Genomic DNA, 14,255 nt, shown 5'->3' with positions numbered 1-14,255 from the left:
TAGTTGTTGTTTCTTTCACAGCTTTTTAGTGTTCAGTAAAACTTATCTTCAAATTTTGGGCCACGTACTTGGAACGAATTAAAAGTTTTTCCATAAAAACACATGCGAAATCATGTTTCAGCAAACATATGGGAAATCATGTTTCAGCAAACATATGGGAAATCATGTTTCAGCTCACAAATTTGATTCCAGAACGAATTAACTTTATTAGCCAAGATATCACTGTACTGGAGATATTAAAAAAAATTATATTGCTCCATATGCAGAAAACGCATTGTATAAATTACAAGAAATCATGCATTATATATATATCTTTATTTAAAGACATATATTTTTTTATCTAGGTGCGGTTAACACCCATACTTGGGACAGGCCCAGATACAGAGGGATCGATCGCCCCTCCAAAGAGCCAGGAATATAATGGAAAATAATGGTTCTATCCTATAAAATACCGGACATATATTCCCTGTTCACCCTAATTTGTCCTCCCTGACCCACACTTGACTTGAGATCATATTTCTAACTTTTTTAAAGTTGATATATGGTTGAACATGTTGTCTCTGCAAATAAAAAAATATACTATGAAAGTTTCAGTTGGCTTAGTCAGTGTTTCTCAACCATTGATTGTGACATAGCTGTCCATATCAGTTTTAATCTCATCATTTTTACCTCCTCTTCAATGATCATGCTCTTCATTCCCTTATCTTTTAAAAAGCTTTTTTCTGCAGTGCTTCTATTAAAGGCAAAATATGTCTCAGCAAAGAGAGAGAACTCTAAGCTCTAATTTTCAATTTAACACCTTCATATGAAAAGCTTTACTCCTTGAGGAGGCTCAAAGAAGCTACTAATTTGATGTTGAATTTTAAACAACTAATGAATAAATTTTACCTCACTTATATTTTTATCTACCTAAATATGGATAACATTATTTCTGTATTATGAGAATGTATTTCTTCTTATTTTGGTTTCATAATTAGCTTTATAGATTCATGAGTCTTTTGACCTCCTTATACTACCCTGAAGGGGACACAGCACACAGATTGAGAATCACTGGACTTTACTCCAACCTGGACTAAAATTTTTTTTAGATATTAAAACACAATTTTTCCACAATCTTTTCCTCACTATTTCTATATTCAAAAACAGTCAGTGACACTTGCTTAGTATTTTAACAGAGTAAATTTTTATGTTACAGCACATAATGACTGGAAACTACAAAGTGACTGAAGTAGTTTCTTGGGAAAAAATATAAGGCGCTGTGAGGGTTCTTTTTAATATAATTGTTGACAATATCTAGATTTTCATTATTGATACCTACATATTTTCTAATTTTACTTATATCATATATGATTGAAATAGTTGTTATGGTATAGTAGCACTTACATATTTTTAACATCTGGAAAGGCCAGTTTTTATGTTCTGTCATGAAATCAAATCTATATACAGCAGACTCTCGATAATCTGGCTATGTGCTAGTCCGGCCTGTCCAGTAATGCTGTGTTTTTAGGCAGGTTTTCTTTGAGTATAGAAGAGGTAAACATGTCACTACGTGTCTTTGTGCAGAAGTTTGTATTATTTGAATAGGATTTTTACAGTTGATTTACAGTAATTCTGCAATTTTGGTACTCTGGCGCACCCTGGACTGATAAGTGCTGGATTATCAAGAGTCTACTGTAAAGAAGCCCATCAAATTTAGCTTCACCATTAAAAATTAATTTCTTCAAAGAAATAACACATGGTTAATTTTGGTGTGCATATGAACATTTATATTAAGAATAATAAACTCGGATTATTTATGAGTACTTTTATTTATCCCATGAACATTGAAAAATTGACTTGAACCCCCTTCTGACTACCTCAATCCTCTATCATTGTGAGATACATAGAATCATAAAACAATGCATCATAATTTCCTGTGTATAACCCATGACTATTCACAGAAAAAAAAAGTGTTTTTACACTGTATGCAACGTAACAATGCAGGCAACATAGTGAAACTTCTATATAACAATTTCCAATGGATCTGAAAATTATCATTACAAAGGATTCATTGTTATAGATATAATTGAATGCATGTTAATGTTACAGGAAATCTTTCAGACCAAAGATAAATATAGTGAAATACAAGGTCAACATTATAAATGGTATCATTATATGAGGGGGGTTAAAGTCAGAGCGGTGCAAGTCAATTTTCAACAATTCTGACTTAAGTCCAGAAATGCAATCTAGAAGTACTAAACTGTTGAAAGAAAAACTTAACTAAGTCTCAGCTTCAATAGTTCACCACTAGATTGTGAAATTATAAAATTTTTAACATGGGACTCTATGACAACAATCCTAATAAAACCTTCTTTTTCTTAAAATGAGGATTATTGACTAACGCGACCTTAACTTTAACCCTCTCATATGGGAGTTTCACTGTATAACAATTTTTTTTAAAACCCAAAACAGAATGAAAAGTTCAAATCTAAAAATGTTATTTCGTTTTCATTCATCCTTCATATAGCCTTACCTCAATAAGAGGTTTGGGAGAAATGGTATATCTTACCAATATTTCATCCCATTTTTGACCCATTCACTTCCCTCTATCTTCATAAGCCCTGTAAGAAGAAGTGATACAAATCCGCAAATCTGAGTTATAAAAGGGTGCAGACTATATATACCAGATTTTTTTAATTTCCACAAGCATTTTTTCTCCCATTGGCTATACACAGGAAATTTTGGTAAAAATGGAATTTATTTATTAAAATGAAAATTTTCATTAACTTCCAAATCAATTTTTGATTTCAATAAACAAACTTTGATTATGATCTGTTATTGGACTTAAAAAAAGAAATAAAATTCAAATGAATCGCTTGAGGTTGTAAATTATTTATATCATCTGAAACTTTTTTTGTACCTGAATTAGAGCTCAAGCAGCTGCTTGAATGTACTCAGTCAAAAACTGTTTTGGAACTACACTGAAAACAGTAATGAATTTAAAATATCTAATTATTTGAGCGACAATATTGTGTAAGTGTAACTGCCATAGTTCTCTATTTTGATGTTGGAATACTTATTTTCTATATAAAAATTTTGATTTCATTCCACACTTTGACAATTTTTTCACACAGTTTGTCACTCAAAATTATGCCATTTGAACATTTGGGTAATCTAATATCTCAACATGTTATAACAATGTAAAAAGCACTGGAGGTCTGTTTCATCTGCAATTGAAAAACTCAGAATAATTAGAAACCAGCTGTGCAGTTTCACATACAGGTATGCACAATTTCTATGAGAAAAAAATAAAAAAATATTAAGTTTGAGCAATCGGAGTGATCAAATCCTGTGACACATATTGCTTATATTATGATCTTGGATAGGTTAGGTAGCATATAATTTTACTCATAGCCCTTTGAGACAATTGGTTATATTTGCTAAAACCAGAAAATTTTGATAAACAGCAAAGTGATACCATAAAAAACTTGGAACAAATATGGAACACTCTCTGTCCTCTAAAATTTTAATACACTGACCAAACAAGACACTGCTGCATGCAATGACACACAATGCAGCTCAGGGGAAAGTATGAGTATAGTTTAAAACGTTCAGATTAACTCATGTACACAACATCTTTCGTAACCATTTTCAATTTCACTGAAATCAACTTTCAAGCTAACTGTATAGTTTTCAATCTGATTATTTTTTCAGTCAAGGCACTCAGACTTCATTTGTATAATATTGTAATTGTAAGGTAACCAATAAAAAAAATTCTGATTAGAATGTAGACGTGGTAAAACAAGTTTATATTTCAATACTATATTGAATACATATTGCAAATAATTTAACAGTAAGAGTCACTCGAGTTAGACTGCATGTATATATATACACATATATATATTATATACTACTTAGAGTCACATGATTCCTTCCATGTATGTAGTATCTAAATTTTCAATAAGCATTCTAACAAATGCCATTTCCTTTCTAGTATTCTCGAAAATTATTCTAGGATCATCTGACATGCAACGCAAACAATTTGGTGCCATCACCATGGCTAGATTACTGGCATCCATTTTAGTCACAATGGCATTCTGTTCAGCAGCAAATACCTAAAATAATGTATTTTTATTAGTTTGACTATCAATAAAACAAAAAAATTTAAGTTTATTTTTAGAAAAATATGAGTGAGTGAGTGTGTGAGAGAGAGAGAGAGAGGAATATTTTTTAAATAAATGTGTACAAGGTGCAAGTTTTTTTGACCTTAAATATAGTAAAACCCTGTGTATATAATATTCAAGAAAACCATATCAAAACGGCGTGCAATATATGAAAGTCATACCACTGAACTTTGAAAATGATTCCATGAACCCCCTTCCCCAACAAACCTCGTAAAAAATATTAAAAACAATTTTTTTCAATTTTGTCAATGTCATAAAAGAATTATGTTTAAGGAAAAATAACTTAAAATTGAATTTTTAAAAATCATATATTTTTTTAAATCGCTTAAAAACTATAACCAGCCAAACATTACCTCTGCTTAAATCTTGACTACATTTTTTTCTCAATGAAAGAAAAAAATATGAATATACCAACCAATGAAATACCAGTAAACCCAGTTCAGAATCCTGTATGCCATACTACACATTATTATTTTCACATTTTGATCTCATTGACATGAGGCCTGGATATGGTTGGACCCATGCATTAAGACGCCCAGCCCAAGTCCAAGTGGAGAACAAATATCCTTTAATGGGATTGTGCAACTTCTCCTAAGTAGTAACATGACAGGATATTTGACATGAAAATTTGATCATTTTTTCTGATTGATGTCAGTCGGAAAAACTTTCCTTATTTCAACATACTTCAACGTGATCAATATGAAGGTAGGCACACAATGGGTGACGTCTTCAGTTGTTTCAGGTTACAAATTTTGTGGTTTTTCTTTAATTTGCCTTTTTTGTTGGCTCCTTGTGAAATTTCATTTGGGCAAAGGATTATATTTACTCTTTCATAATACACCATTACTTATAAAGAGATGTCATAATAGAGTACAGTTGGCCCCCCCCGTATTCGCGGTTTCCATATTCGTGGGGCTTTTTCCTCTATGGAATTTTTTTTTGGCAACACTCAGAAATCATCATTAATGTGTTTTGTTTACAAAATTTGAGTTGTGCATGTTTAGGATGGCTCGCTAATGACATTACTGTCATCACTAGAGCCGTGGCAACTCCCAAGAGAGAAACAGTCACCTCTGGTTGGATTAACCTTTAGCCACAATGTGCGCTAAAGGGCACAACCATTTCTACAGAGCCAAGTGAAGAGACTATAAAAGACGTCACATTAGCGGAACAAGTGGGTGGAGAATGGTTCAATGATATAGAAGTCAAACAGCTAATTAATAGCAGTTCAGAGGTATTGACCAAAGAGCAATTAATGCAGTTGACTGCTCCTGTAACTGAAGCGGTACCAGATGAAGAAGATCAAGATAAAAAGTAGAAGACAAGTGTTCACCACGAGTAACATAGTGGAAGGGTTTCGCACACTCAAATCAGCAATACATTGTTTTCATGGCATCTCTATGGTACGCTCTTCACATGTAGAAAAATTGGTAGAGGAAGCCTTGTCATCATATCCCAACATACTTGATGATATGAAGAAGAAACGGCAAACAGAAAACACAATGTTCTTTCAGAAAACATTGCCAACAATTTCTGCACCCTCTTTTACATTCCCTTATACCTCTGCGTTACCCTGCTTTTCTCATGCTGTTCAATAAACGAGATATACAAGAAAAAAACTATGGTTTCGGTTATTCACAGATTTCCAGTATTCGCGGTCACCACTGGAACGTAATCCCCGCGAATACGAGGGGTGACTAATGCATGGGTACAGTTGTGTTAATTAGTGTGTTTGGTAAGAGCGTTAGTTTTTAGGCTTCTGAAGTACTCCAAGTAAGGGTTCTAATCCTGACTATGGGGATGTAAATTTTCTTTTTAATTGTCCTTCATATCATTTATCTTCCAAAAGTCAAAGTACTTGCACAAAGTAATTTTTTAATGTTTAGTTGACCACTTTAAAGTGGACATAATAACCATTTCTATCATGTCAATTTTAAGACAAACTATGACTTACGAAAACATCTTTATTGATGTCATGCTCATTACTACTTGGGTGATGATTTCATTAATTATATTTTTTTACCGTAAAAGTTCTTTAATTTTTCAGGTTTTTTTAAATAGACTTCAATCCGTACTACTTCAACATGTCCTGAATTGATTTTCGAAATAGTTTTATCTCAGAATAAATTCTAATTAAAATAATACTTCTAAAAACACATACCTGAAGAAATCTTATTAAATAAGACAGAACTAAGCGGTTAATTTCAGGAAGCTTCTGAACTATGTTGACAGCAGCAAGTGGTTCCAAACAAAATTGTATACACTCATCATAAAATTCACTAGGAATCAATGGTTCATAAAGTTCTCTGTACCATAACTTCAACAATGAAGCTGGAACATGAGGATCATTACATTCTGCGACTTCCCACTGATCAATTTGCAACTTCATGGCATTAACTTCATCAATATCACCGGGAACTCTGGAAGATAGTGAATTAAATTATTAGCTAATTATTCAAGGGAATTAAAAATCAAGCTATGCAATTACTAATGAAAAGAAAAAAAAATCAATTACTTAAAAGAGATGTAACCACAAGTTTTTAAATGAGTTTCTAAAATAATGCTAGACCCCACTCGCTTTACAATAGATGGCATACAAGCCACAGCAATTGCAATGTGCCCCAATAATTCAGAAAAACGTACTCCTACTGACTAATTGTTTTTATTAGAATTTCTTTTTAAATTTCCAATAAGCTGTACACATTACACATGTATATATATATATATATATATACACACACACACACACATTTACAATACGAGCACATTTTTAGAGTAAATTGGACCATAGTCTGTGAAACTTTCACATTCAAGTACAACATTTTTTTTGTTCACCACCCGAATAGTTAAGCTTTCTCTCTGTACATCACCATCTGGGATGGGGCTATTGTTAATAGCTAGATAAGCACTGAGTTAAGAGGCTGTCTATTACATAGTCCCATTAAGTGTTTATACATACTCTAAGGAAGGAAAATATCAACGCTTCTGTAATAGTCTACCTATTACCACACTCGCTCAGATTGCAAGGGGACAGTGGCCCTCTTCCCCACACATATCTGTGAAATTTACCTTACAAAGTTTTATCTCTGCATTGTATCCAGTCATCTGTACTTTGCTAATGTTATTTGTCTTTATCGTTGATTTTGTCTTTATTGTAGCTTGACCCCTTGGTACATTTCTCTCTCTCTTTTCTCATATTGCTACATTTGCAGGGCTCCCACTCAAAAAAAGTGAAAAAGTAGGAAAACGCAGGAATAAAAAGTAGTACGGGGTAGGGTAACCCCCTTAAACAACATAATCATAGTATAATGAAAAAAAATTTTCAATTTTGAATTAACTTTTTTTTCCCCTAGCACCATTTCAGTCAAGCCGAAACAAAATGACAAATGACTTGGTTATAAAACCAATTTTGGCCAAAACAGTGCACTAGCAACCACAGATAATTCTTTGCTGTCTCTCCTCATATATATTACATTCTTTTTTGGAGTCTTCCAAAGTGACGAGCTTGTCAACTCTCTTCGACAAGGCACAGCAAATTTCGAAGACATACATTTTTTAAGAATGACGCACCTTCGAGACCACTTTCGAAAGCACAATGCAAAATGTGTAAATTACAAGATCCGACGTAAATAAGGCAAGGTGAACCAGATAGTTTTACTGCGTTGTTCATCATTTTTTAAATTTTTCTGTTTTATTCACATTTTACTGTTCAATGCCAGTGTAATCATTTTTGACAAATGAAGCACTTCCATTTCTAGCTCTTTGCTGAGCATTGTAAATATTGTTTATGCCTCTTCATGCCTTAAAAATACAGAAGACAACTGAATGCTATTGGGTAGCATCAGAATCACCAAACCTAGAATACGCCTATGTATCCAACTGCTTTGAAATGCAAACTGTTGTTTCACCTATTTGCAATTTGCACCATAATTTTGAATGATGAAAGTTACTGTCCAAGACCATGAAGACCAAATACAAAATTATTTTTCCATCCAGACAGAAGTTTTTAATGACTACTATACTTGTTGAACCCTCAAACTAAGCAAATGAAAAATTAATCAATCAAATGATCCACATACCCCCCCCCCCCAAATTACCTTAAAAATGATACAATTTCTGCTTTGGCAGAATCATTAATTGCATTCTCCAACATGTGTAATATTTGGCAATATATCAATAATTTCCTGCTCAATTAAATCAATTACACAAATTTTGTCAATAGGATTTGGTAAAAAAGTAGGAAAAGTAGGACAAAACCGAGAAAGTAGGACAAAACCGAGAAAGTAGGACAAAAGTAGGACATTTTACCAAAAAGTAGGAAAAGTAGGACGAGTGGGATCCCTGCATTTGTATGATAATAGTAATAAACTATTCGAATTTGAAAAAAAAAAGATTTTAAGCAGTAGTTTGAAAGGAATATATTAGACTGTTTTGTACTGTTTGAAGATATTTAAATTTTATGTTGTAAAAATTGTAGCATTTTTGTGGAATTGTAGCTCTCATTTCCAAATTAGGCATTGTTTTATTCATACATTGTTGTTCCTGAACATCAATAGCCCAATAGTGCAAGAATATAGAATATAGATAAAAAATTTATTACAAAAAAAAAAAAAAGATGTAACAGTAAGAATATTTTACTCTAATAGGTAATCTTTGATGTTTAGTTACAATTTAGAAATATTTTCATCCATGTGTAAATTATTTATGTACAAATATTTTCTATCTAATTTTATAAACTACCGTATTATACGCTGTATTGGTTCATACAATCTCAATACATACCTAAATATACCTTCAGTCTGTGCACCATTAAGTGTCAAAACCAATTCAGAAAGTGTTGTCTGTATCCAAGGTAAAGAACGATTAGGGTATTTATGTTTCTGAAGAAGCATGACTTCTTCAAGAGTGTTTCCAAACATCGAAGGGCGAAAAATTTGAACCTTTGAAAAAAAAATTATTTCTAAATAAAATTAATTTAACAATAAGTATTTCTTCATTTAAAAGCTAAAAAAATTCAAGTAAAGCAGACATTTTAATTTTTTGAAAAAGTAATAATGCATAGTTTCATTGCACACACACAATAAAAAAAAATGTTCTGAATATTTTCCGAAAAAAATTGAAAAAGTAAGTATGCTTGTTATGCAATTCCAAAATTCCTATACAAGTCTTTAAAAAGAAGAACTGAGAGAAAAAGTTAAACATAATCAGCACGCATGATATGCAATTTTCAGTAGCAAAGCTCTTCTTCCATTCGGTCATCTTTCTCAACCCCTTGGTAAATTTCTTTTTCTCTTTTCTCATATTTCTGTATTTGTATGATAATAATAATAAACTATTTGAATTTGAAAAAGAAGAAAGATTTTAAGAAGTAATTTGAAAGGAATAGTAGACTTTTTGTACCGTTTGAAGATACTTCAATTTTAAGTTGTAAAAATACAGCAATCTATTTCCATTCAAAGCGTATGTTAAGTTGCTTTTGCCTTAAATCGAGAAAATCACTCTAAAATTTGAAATTTGTTTTTAGGAATGTTCCCATTGTCTGATTTTGGATATATTGTTCAGTAATGATTACTGATTAATAAAAAGCAATTTAAAAAGCTTCTGTTGCAATTTTGCCAGGGTTAATTCTCAAATTGCCTGGACTAATTCTCTTATCAAATCTTATGTAACTGAATAAAATTATGAAAAATATATCAGTGTTTTTACACTTCATCTAATGCTGGAAGAATTGCACCACAAAACGTTAAAACCAACAATAAACATAGTTCTTATTAGTTATGCAACGAATAGTTTTGGGTATAAAAAATAAAATTGAATTATGAAACTTTCAACATGAAAATTTCTGTCTTTCATATTCAATAAAATTTATGAAATGAGATTATGCAATGAAAATTAATTTTCAGTGATTCAGACTAGCATCAGTCATTTTAGGTAGAACAAAAAATCAGTCCTTCTAGTGTTGAAAACTTGTGTTCAATATTAATGGGAGAGAGAATCCATATGAACTTATAGGAGGAACGACTAATTGAGTGTGTGAAAAGTTTTTTAAATAAGCCACTTACTCTTGACTGCTCTATTTCCTCCAAAGTTGGTTTCCTCAAACCTTTTTTGGCACCACTTTTAGATATTCTCTCCAATCTCTTACTGCAAACAGCTACATAATGGCTTAACTTGAACTATAAAAATGGGGGGAAAACCCAGTTATTAGATTATAATCTACGATGTCACACTATTGCATTATCGGGTCAGTGTGAATGAAATAGTTTTAGCTTTAGAGACAATCATTCCCACAATGGAACAAAAACCCATTTAAGTGATACATCGTGAAGTTACTATGAATAGCTACTCCACAAATCAAAACCAAGTTTTAGGCCAGTATTACATTATAAAAGTTTTATAAAATAACTTTTATAGTGTAATCTCGGCCTTAGGTTGATAGTTATTTCTTTTTTTAATGGACAGAAACTGGGTTTTTTGCTAAAAATGTCATTGGAAATGTTAAAATAATAATTCAGGCAGATTAGTGCTAACAAATGAACCATTTAGCAATGGTTTGCTATGTTTTGAAGTAGAAATACAGACCCATACAGTGAAGCATGTGGTCACCAAGCTTCAAAAATTTATCATATTATCACCTGTAATGAAAAATGGACTTGTATGACAATCAAAAATAAACCACTTAATGGTTGAGCAAGGGACAGCAGTCAGCTAGAAAACGTCATGAGTAACCTGTACACTCAAGATGCTTTTTGTATGGTGGTTTACAACAAATAAATTCATCAGTTTTTTTGCCAAGAGGTCAAACAATCACTGCCAAGCACTATTGTTCTGAGCAACAGATGCATCAGAAATTGTTGAACAAATGACAGCTTTGATCAACAGATATGGTGTTCTTCTCTTTGAGAATAACAACTTTTTTCATGTCGCACAACCAAATGAAACCAAGTGAGTTTGGATATGAAGCATAGCCTTTTATCTTGTGTATTCTTCCACAAATTATATCGTGTCTTATTGCCTGTTATACTTTGTCTCAAATTAGTTGCGAAAAATTCTCAGGTTCAATGCACAATTGATGATTTCTTCAGTTCTCAGTCAAGGCATTTGTTTTTCTATGATTATAGTTTTGTCTGACAGATGACATCTGGATGTAAATTTATATGAGCAGATAAGCTGAAGTACTTTTCAGTCATTGCTACATAAGTGTGATGGTCATTTTACTGATATTTCATTTGCATAGACCTAGTAACTACAGCAGGAATTCTCAAACTTTTACATTCACAGCACCTTTAAGTATTTTAAGTGTATTTAGAATAACTACTTTATTTCAAGGAATTTTGGCAGTACCCTAATTTGCTGTTGCACACTAGTTAGGAATCATGCTCCTATTATAACATTCAATGTAATTTTATTCCTTAAATATTTTGTGATACACAAGGGTATTGTGGGATATCATTTGGAAATCACTGAACCAGAGTGATAAAAACCATACGAAAAGAAGAACCTGCTAGTGTCTTTCAAATTTAGTCTGTGGAAAAAAACTGAAATTTTCATAAAATTAATTTCATAAATAATTTCATGAAAAATGGTCAGATGATAAAAAATAATAGCAACCAGAAGAATTTTATAGATATTTTTCTAAAAGGAGTGTTAATTAGATGCAAAAAAAGTAAGATACACTAAGTAATGAATGATGATCTTAAACATTAGTTTCATATTGTTCATAGATTAAATATGCATTTCCTGCAATTTTAGGTTCTTTCCTTTTATGGATGAAAATATACTTACATCAGGTGTATCAAAAGATCTGTCTTTATGTCGACTGATAAATCCATCCAAGTACGGTTGAAACTTCACTGATGGAGGAAAAAATGTGAGACAAATTGCCATCAGTTCCCAGCCTAATACAAGACTTTCTCTAAATAAAAAAAGAAATAAATAAACAAAATTTTAAAATACTTATATATCAAAGAACTACTCTGAAATAGATACTAAGCAGCATTCAAGTACCTTTTATTCCAGTCATGTGCACAATTAAACCTAATCAGTTCATGAAGATACAGTGAAACCCCTCTTAATGGTCACCCTTCTTTTATGGCCAAATAATAATCCCACCCTGTATGATCAAATTATGAATTTCAGACCCCTGATTAACTGTCACCCCCCCCCCTTTTACGGACAATTTTTTTTGTCCCACTGGTGTCTGCAAAAGAGAGGTTTTACTGTATTAAGTTAAATTTTTACTGAATAAATATTATTATACTACAGCAACTGCTGGCATATAAGACTTGCTTTTCTCCTTTAAAAACAGGGATGAAAAACAATAAGTAAACCATAAGCTTCTAATAAGCCATCAACTATGGTGATCAAAATAATTCTTCAAATAGTCCATTACAAAGGCAAAATGGACTATTGGCTATGGTAAATAAAATCCATTCATAAGTATGTAATTAACTAGCTATGAGAACGTCTGAGGAAAAAGCAATTTTTTTACATGGTTAATTCTTTTTGCACGCAAAAACACACAAATGATCTTACTATATATTCTCATAGCCCAGCACGTGTCAACATAAATAGCTTGCATTAACACCCAATTTATGACTCACTTCAATTATTTGTAGTGGTTGATACTTTTGTGAATAAGAAATTTATACTGATTAAGGATGTTTAATTCACAGTTGAAGAATACAATGTTGAGCAACCTATAACATGAAGCCCACAAAAACTTTTAAAAAAATCAATTTTTTTTTGTCTATGTTTTAATTTATTAAATTAATTAAGGATAGAAGAGTTCAGAGTTATTTTATCACTATGTTGTAGAAATAAGTTTTTTTCATTTCATATATGATTACATTTTTTTTTTTCAAATACATTTTTGCAAGACATTTATGACAGACCTGATCAACACACAAATCATTTCATATTATTTCTTTACCTTCTAGGATTATCTGTAGTCTGACGACAAATCTGAACAAATATTTCATCTCTAATGGCTTGCCTACTCCAGCCTTTAGTAGCAATATCCAAAACTACGGCTTCAACAGTTTGTCCACTTTTAACTTTTCTATCACCCATATACATTTGAATCATTTTGAATATTTCACATGCTTCTCGTTTTAAAGACTTGTCAGTAATCATGATCATTGGCTTACGAATAGGATCCTAAAGGAAAATATTCATTCATATACATAAAGCAGATATACAGTAAAACCTTGTTAAGTCGTCACTCACATTATCAAGAAATTATGATGGCTTAAGCAGAATGATGACTTAAGCAAAGTGCCGTTAGTTTCAATGAGTGACATTGTGAAAATCGTATAATTTTAAAGTAATATAAAATTTATTAAATTTGAATTAAAACTACAATATGAACAAAATTTATAGATTACAAATGAAAAAAAAAATTCTTACTTTTTTGAGCTTTTAGTATTTTACTTATTATCGTAAAATACACTGGTACACTCAGGGCTGCAACTAGGAAGGAACAGCAGGGTCTCATGCTCCGGGTACTAGACCCGAGGGGGGGGGCACAAATTTCATTCTGAAACCTCTCCTTCAACATTACAAAGGGGCATTAAAAGGCTCGCTTGCCTCGGGTAACCAAGCATCTAGTTGCGGCCCTGGGTACATGTATCAGTAATTCATGATACAAATACAAGGTAAACTCGAACATGGGGCCCAATTTTGACTTGCGTGGGTTCTGGGCAGGACACTAGAAAGCCCCAACTTGGGAAAAAATGTCTGGTTTTTCAACAAAGATATTTTGTTTGAATTTGAAGCCCTAAATTAGTGAGGGCCCATGCGGAAATGATGTCTGAGGTTTTGGTATATAAAGCTCTTTTATGGTCAATTTTGAACAAATAGAAATGCTATAATCAAGTTCTCTTTAAAAGGAACCATGAAAATAATCTGTTCCTCTCCCACAAACTTCTTATAGCGAAGGGTTAACCAAAATTAGAGACAAGTAAACAAAGGTTTAATAACATTGTTATCTATGAAAGCTGGACGGGACAAAAGCAAAGTGACAACTTAACCAGAGTGACAACTTACATAGGTTTTGCTGTGTATAAAAACAAGAAATGTTGTTCTGATGTG

General features: G+C 32.0%; 1 protein-coding gene across 3 annotated transcripts in view; it reads right to left on the bottom strand.

Annotated features, from left to right (window-relative positions):
- Nucleotides 1–1,795: 1,795 nt before the first annotated feature.
- Nucleotides 1,796–14,255, bottom strand: part of RhoGAP93B (MyTH4 and RhoGAP_KIAA1688 domain-containing protein RhoGAP93B) — a 35,643-nt gene continuing 23,183 nt past the window's right edge. The window contains exons 12-17 of one of the 3 annotated variants that reach the window (XM_089254039.1): nucleotides 13,096–13,322; nucleotides 11,949–12,078; nucleotides 10,226–10,339; nucleotides 8,946–9,103; nucleotides 6,325–6,583; nucleotides 1,796–4,094 (exon numbers count right to left, since the gene is read on the bottom strand). In XM_089254039.1, coding sequence (XP_089110165.1) covers nucleotides 3,900–4,094; nucleotides 6,325–6,583; nucleotides 8,946–9,103; nucleotides 10,226–10,339; nucleotides 11,949–12,078; nucleotides 13,096–13,322 — 1,083 coding nt within the window. In that variant the 3' untranslated portion in view covers nucleotides 1,796–3,899. The remainder of the gene's footprint in view (nucleotides 4,095–6,324; nucleotides 6,584–8,945; nucleotides 9,104–10,225; nucleotides 10,340–11,948; nucleotides 12,079–13,095; nucleotides 13,323–14,255) is intronic. The other 2 variants (XM_089254040.1, XM_089254041.1) reach the window with 2 other exon arrangements.

Source organism: Pholcus phalangioides, unplaced genomic scaffold, assembly GCF_987345545.1.
Source record: "Pholcus phalangioides strain wild (caught in Gottingen) unplaced genomic scaffold, Ppha-v1.0 ptg000039l_1, whole genome shotgun sequence".
In the NCBI taxonomy this organism is placed as follows: Eukaryota; Metazoa; Arthropoda; class Arachnida; order Araneae; family Pholcidae; genus Pholcus; species Pholcus phalangioides.
Note: the sequence above shows the minus strand (reverse complement) of the source record. Positions and strands in the feature narration are given on the sequence as shown.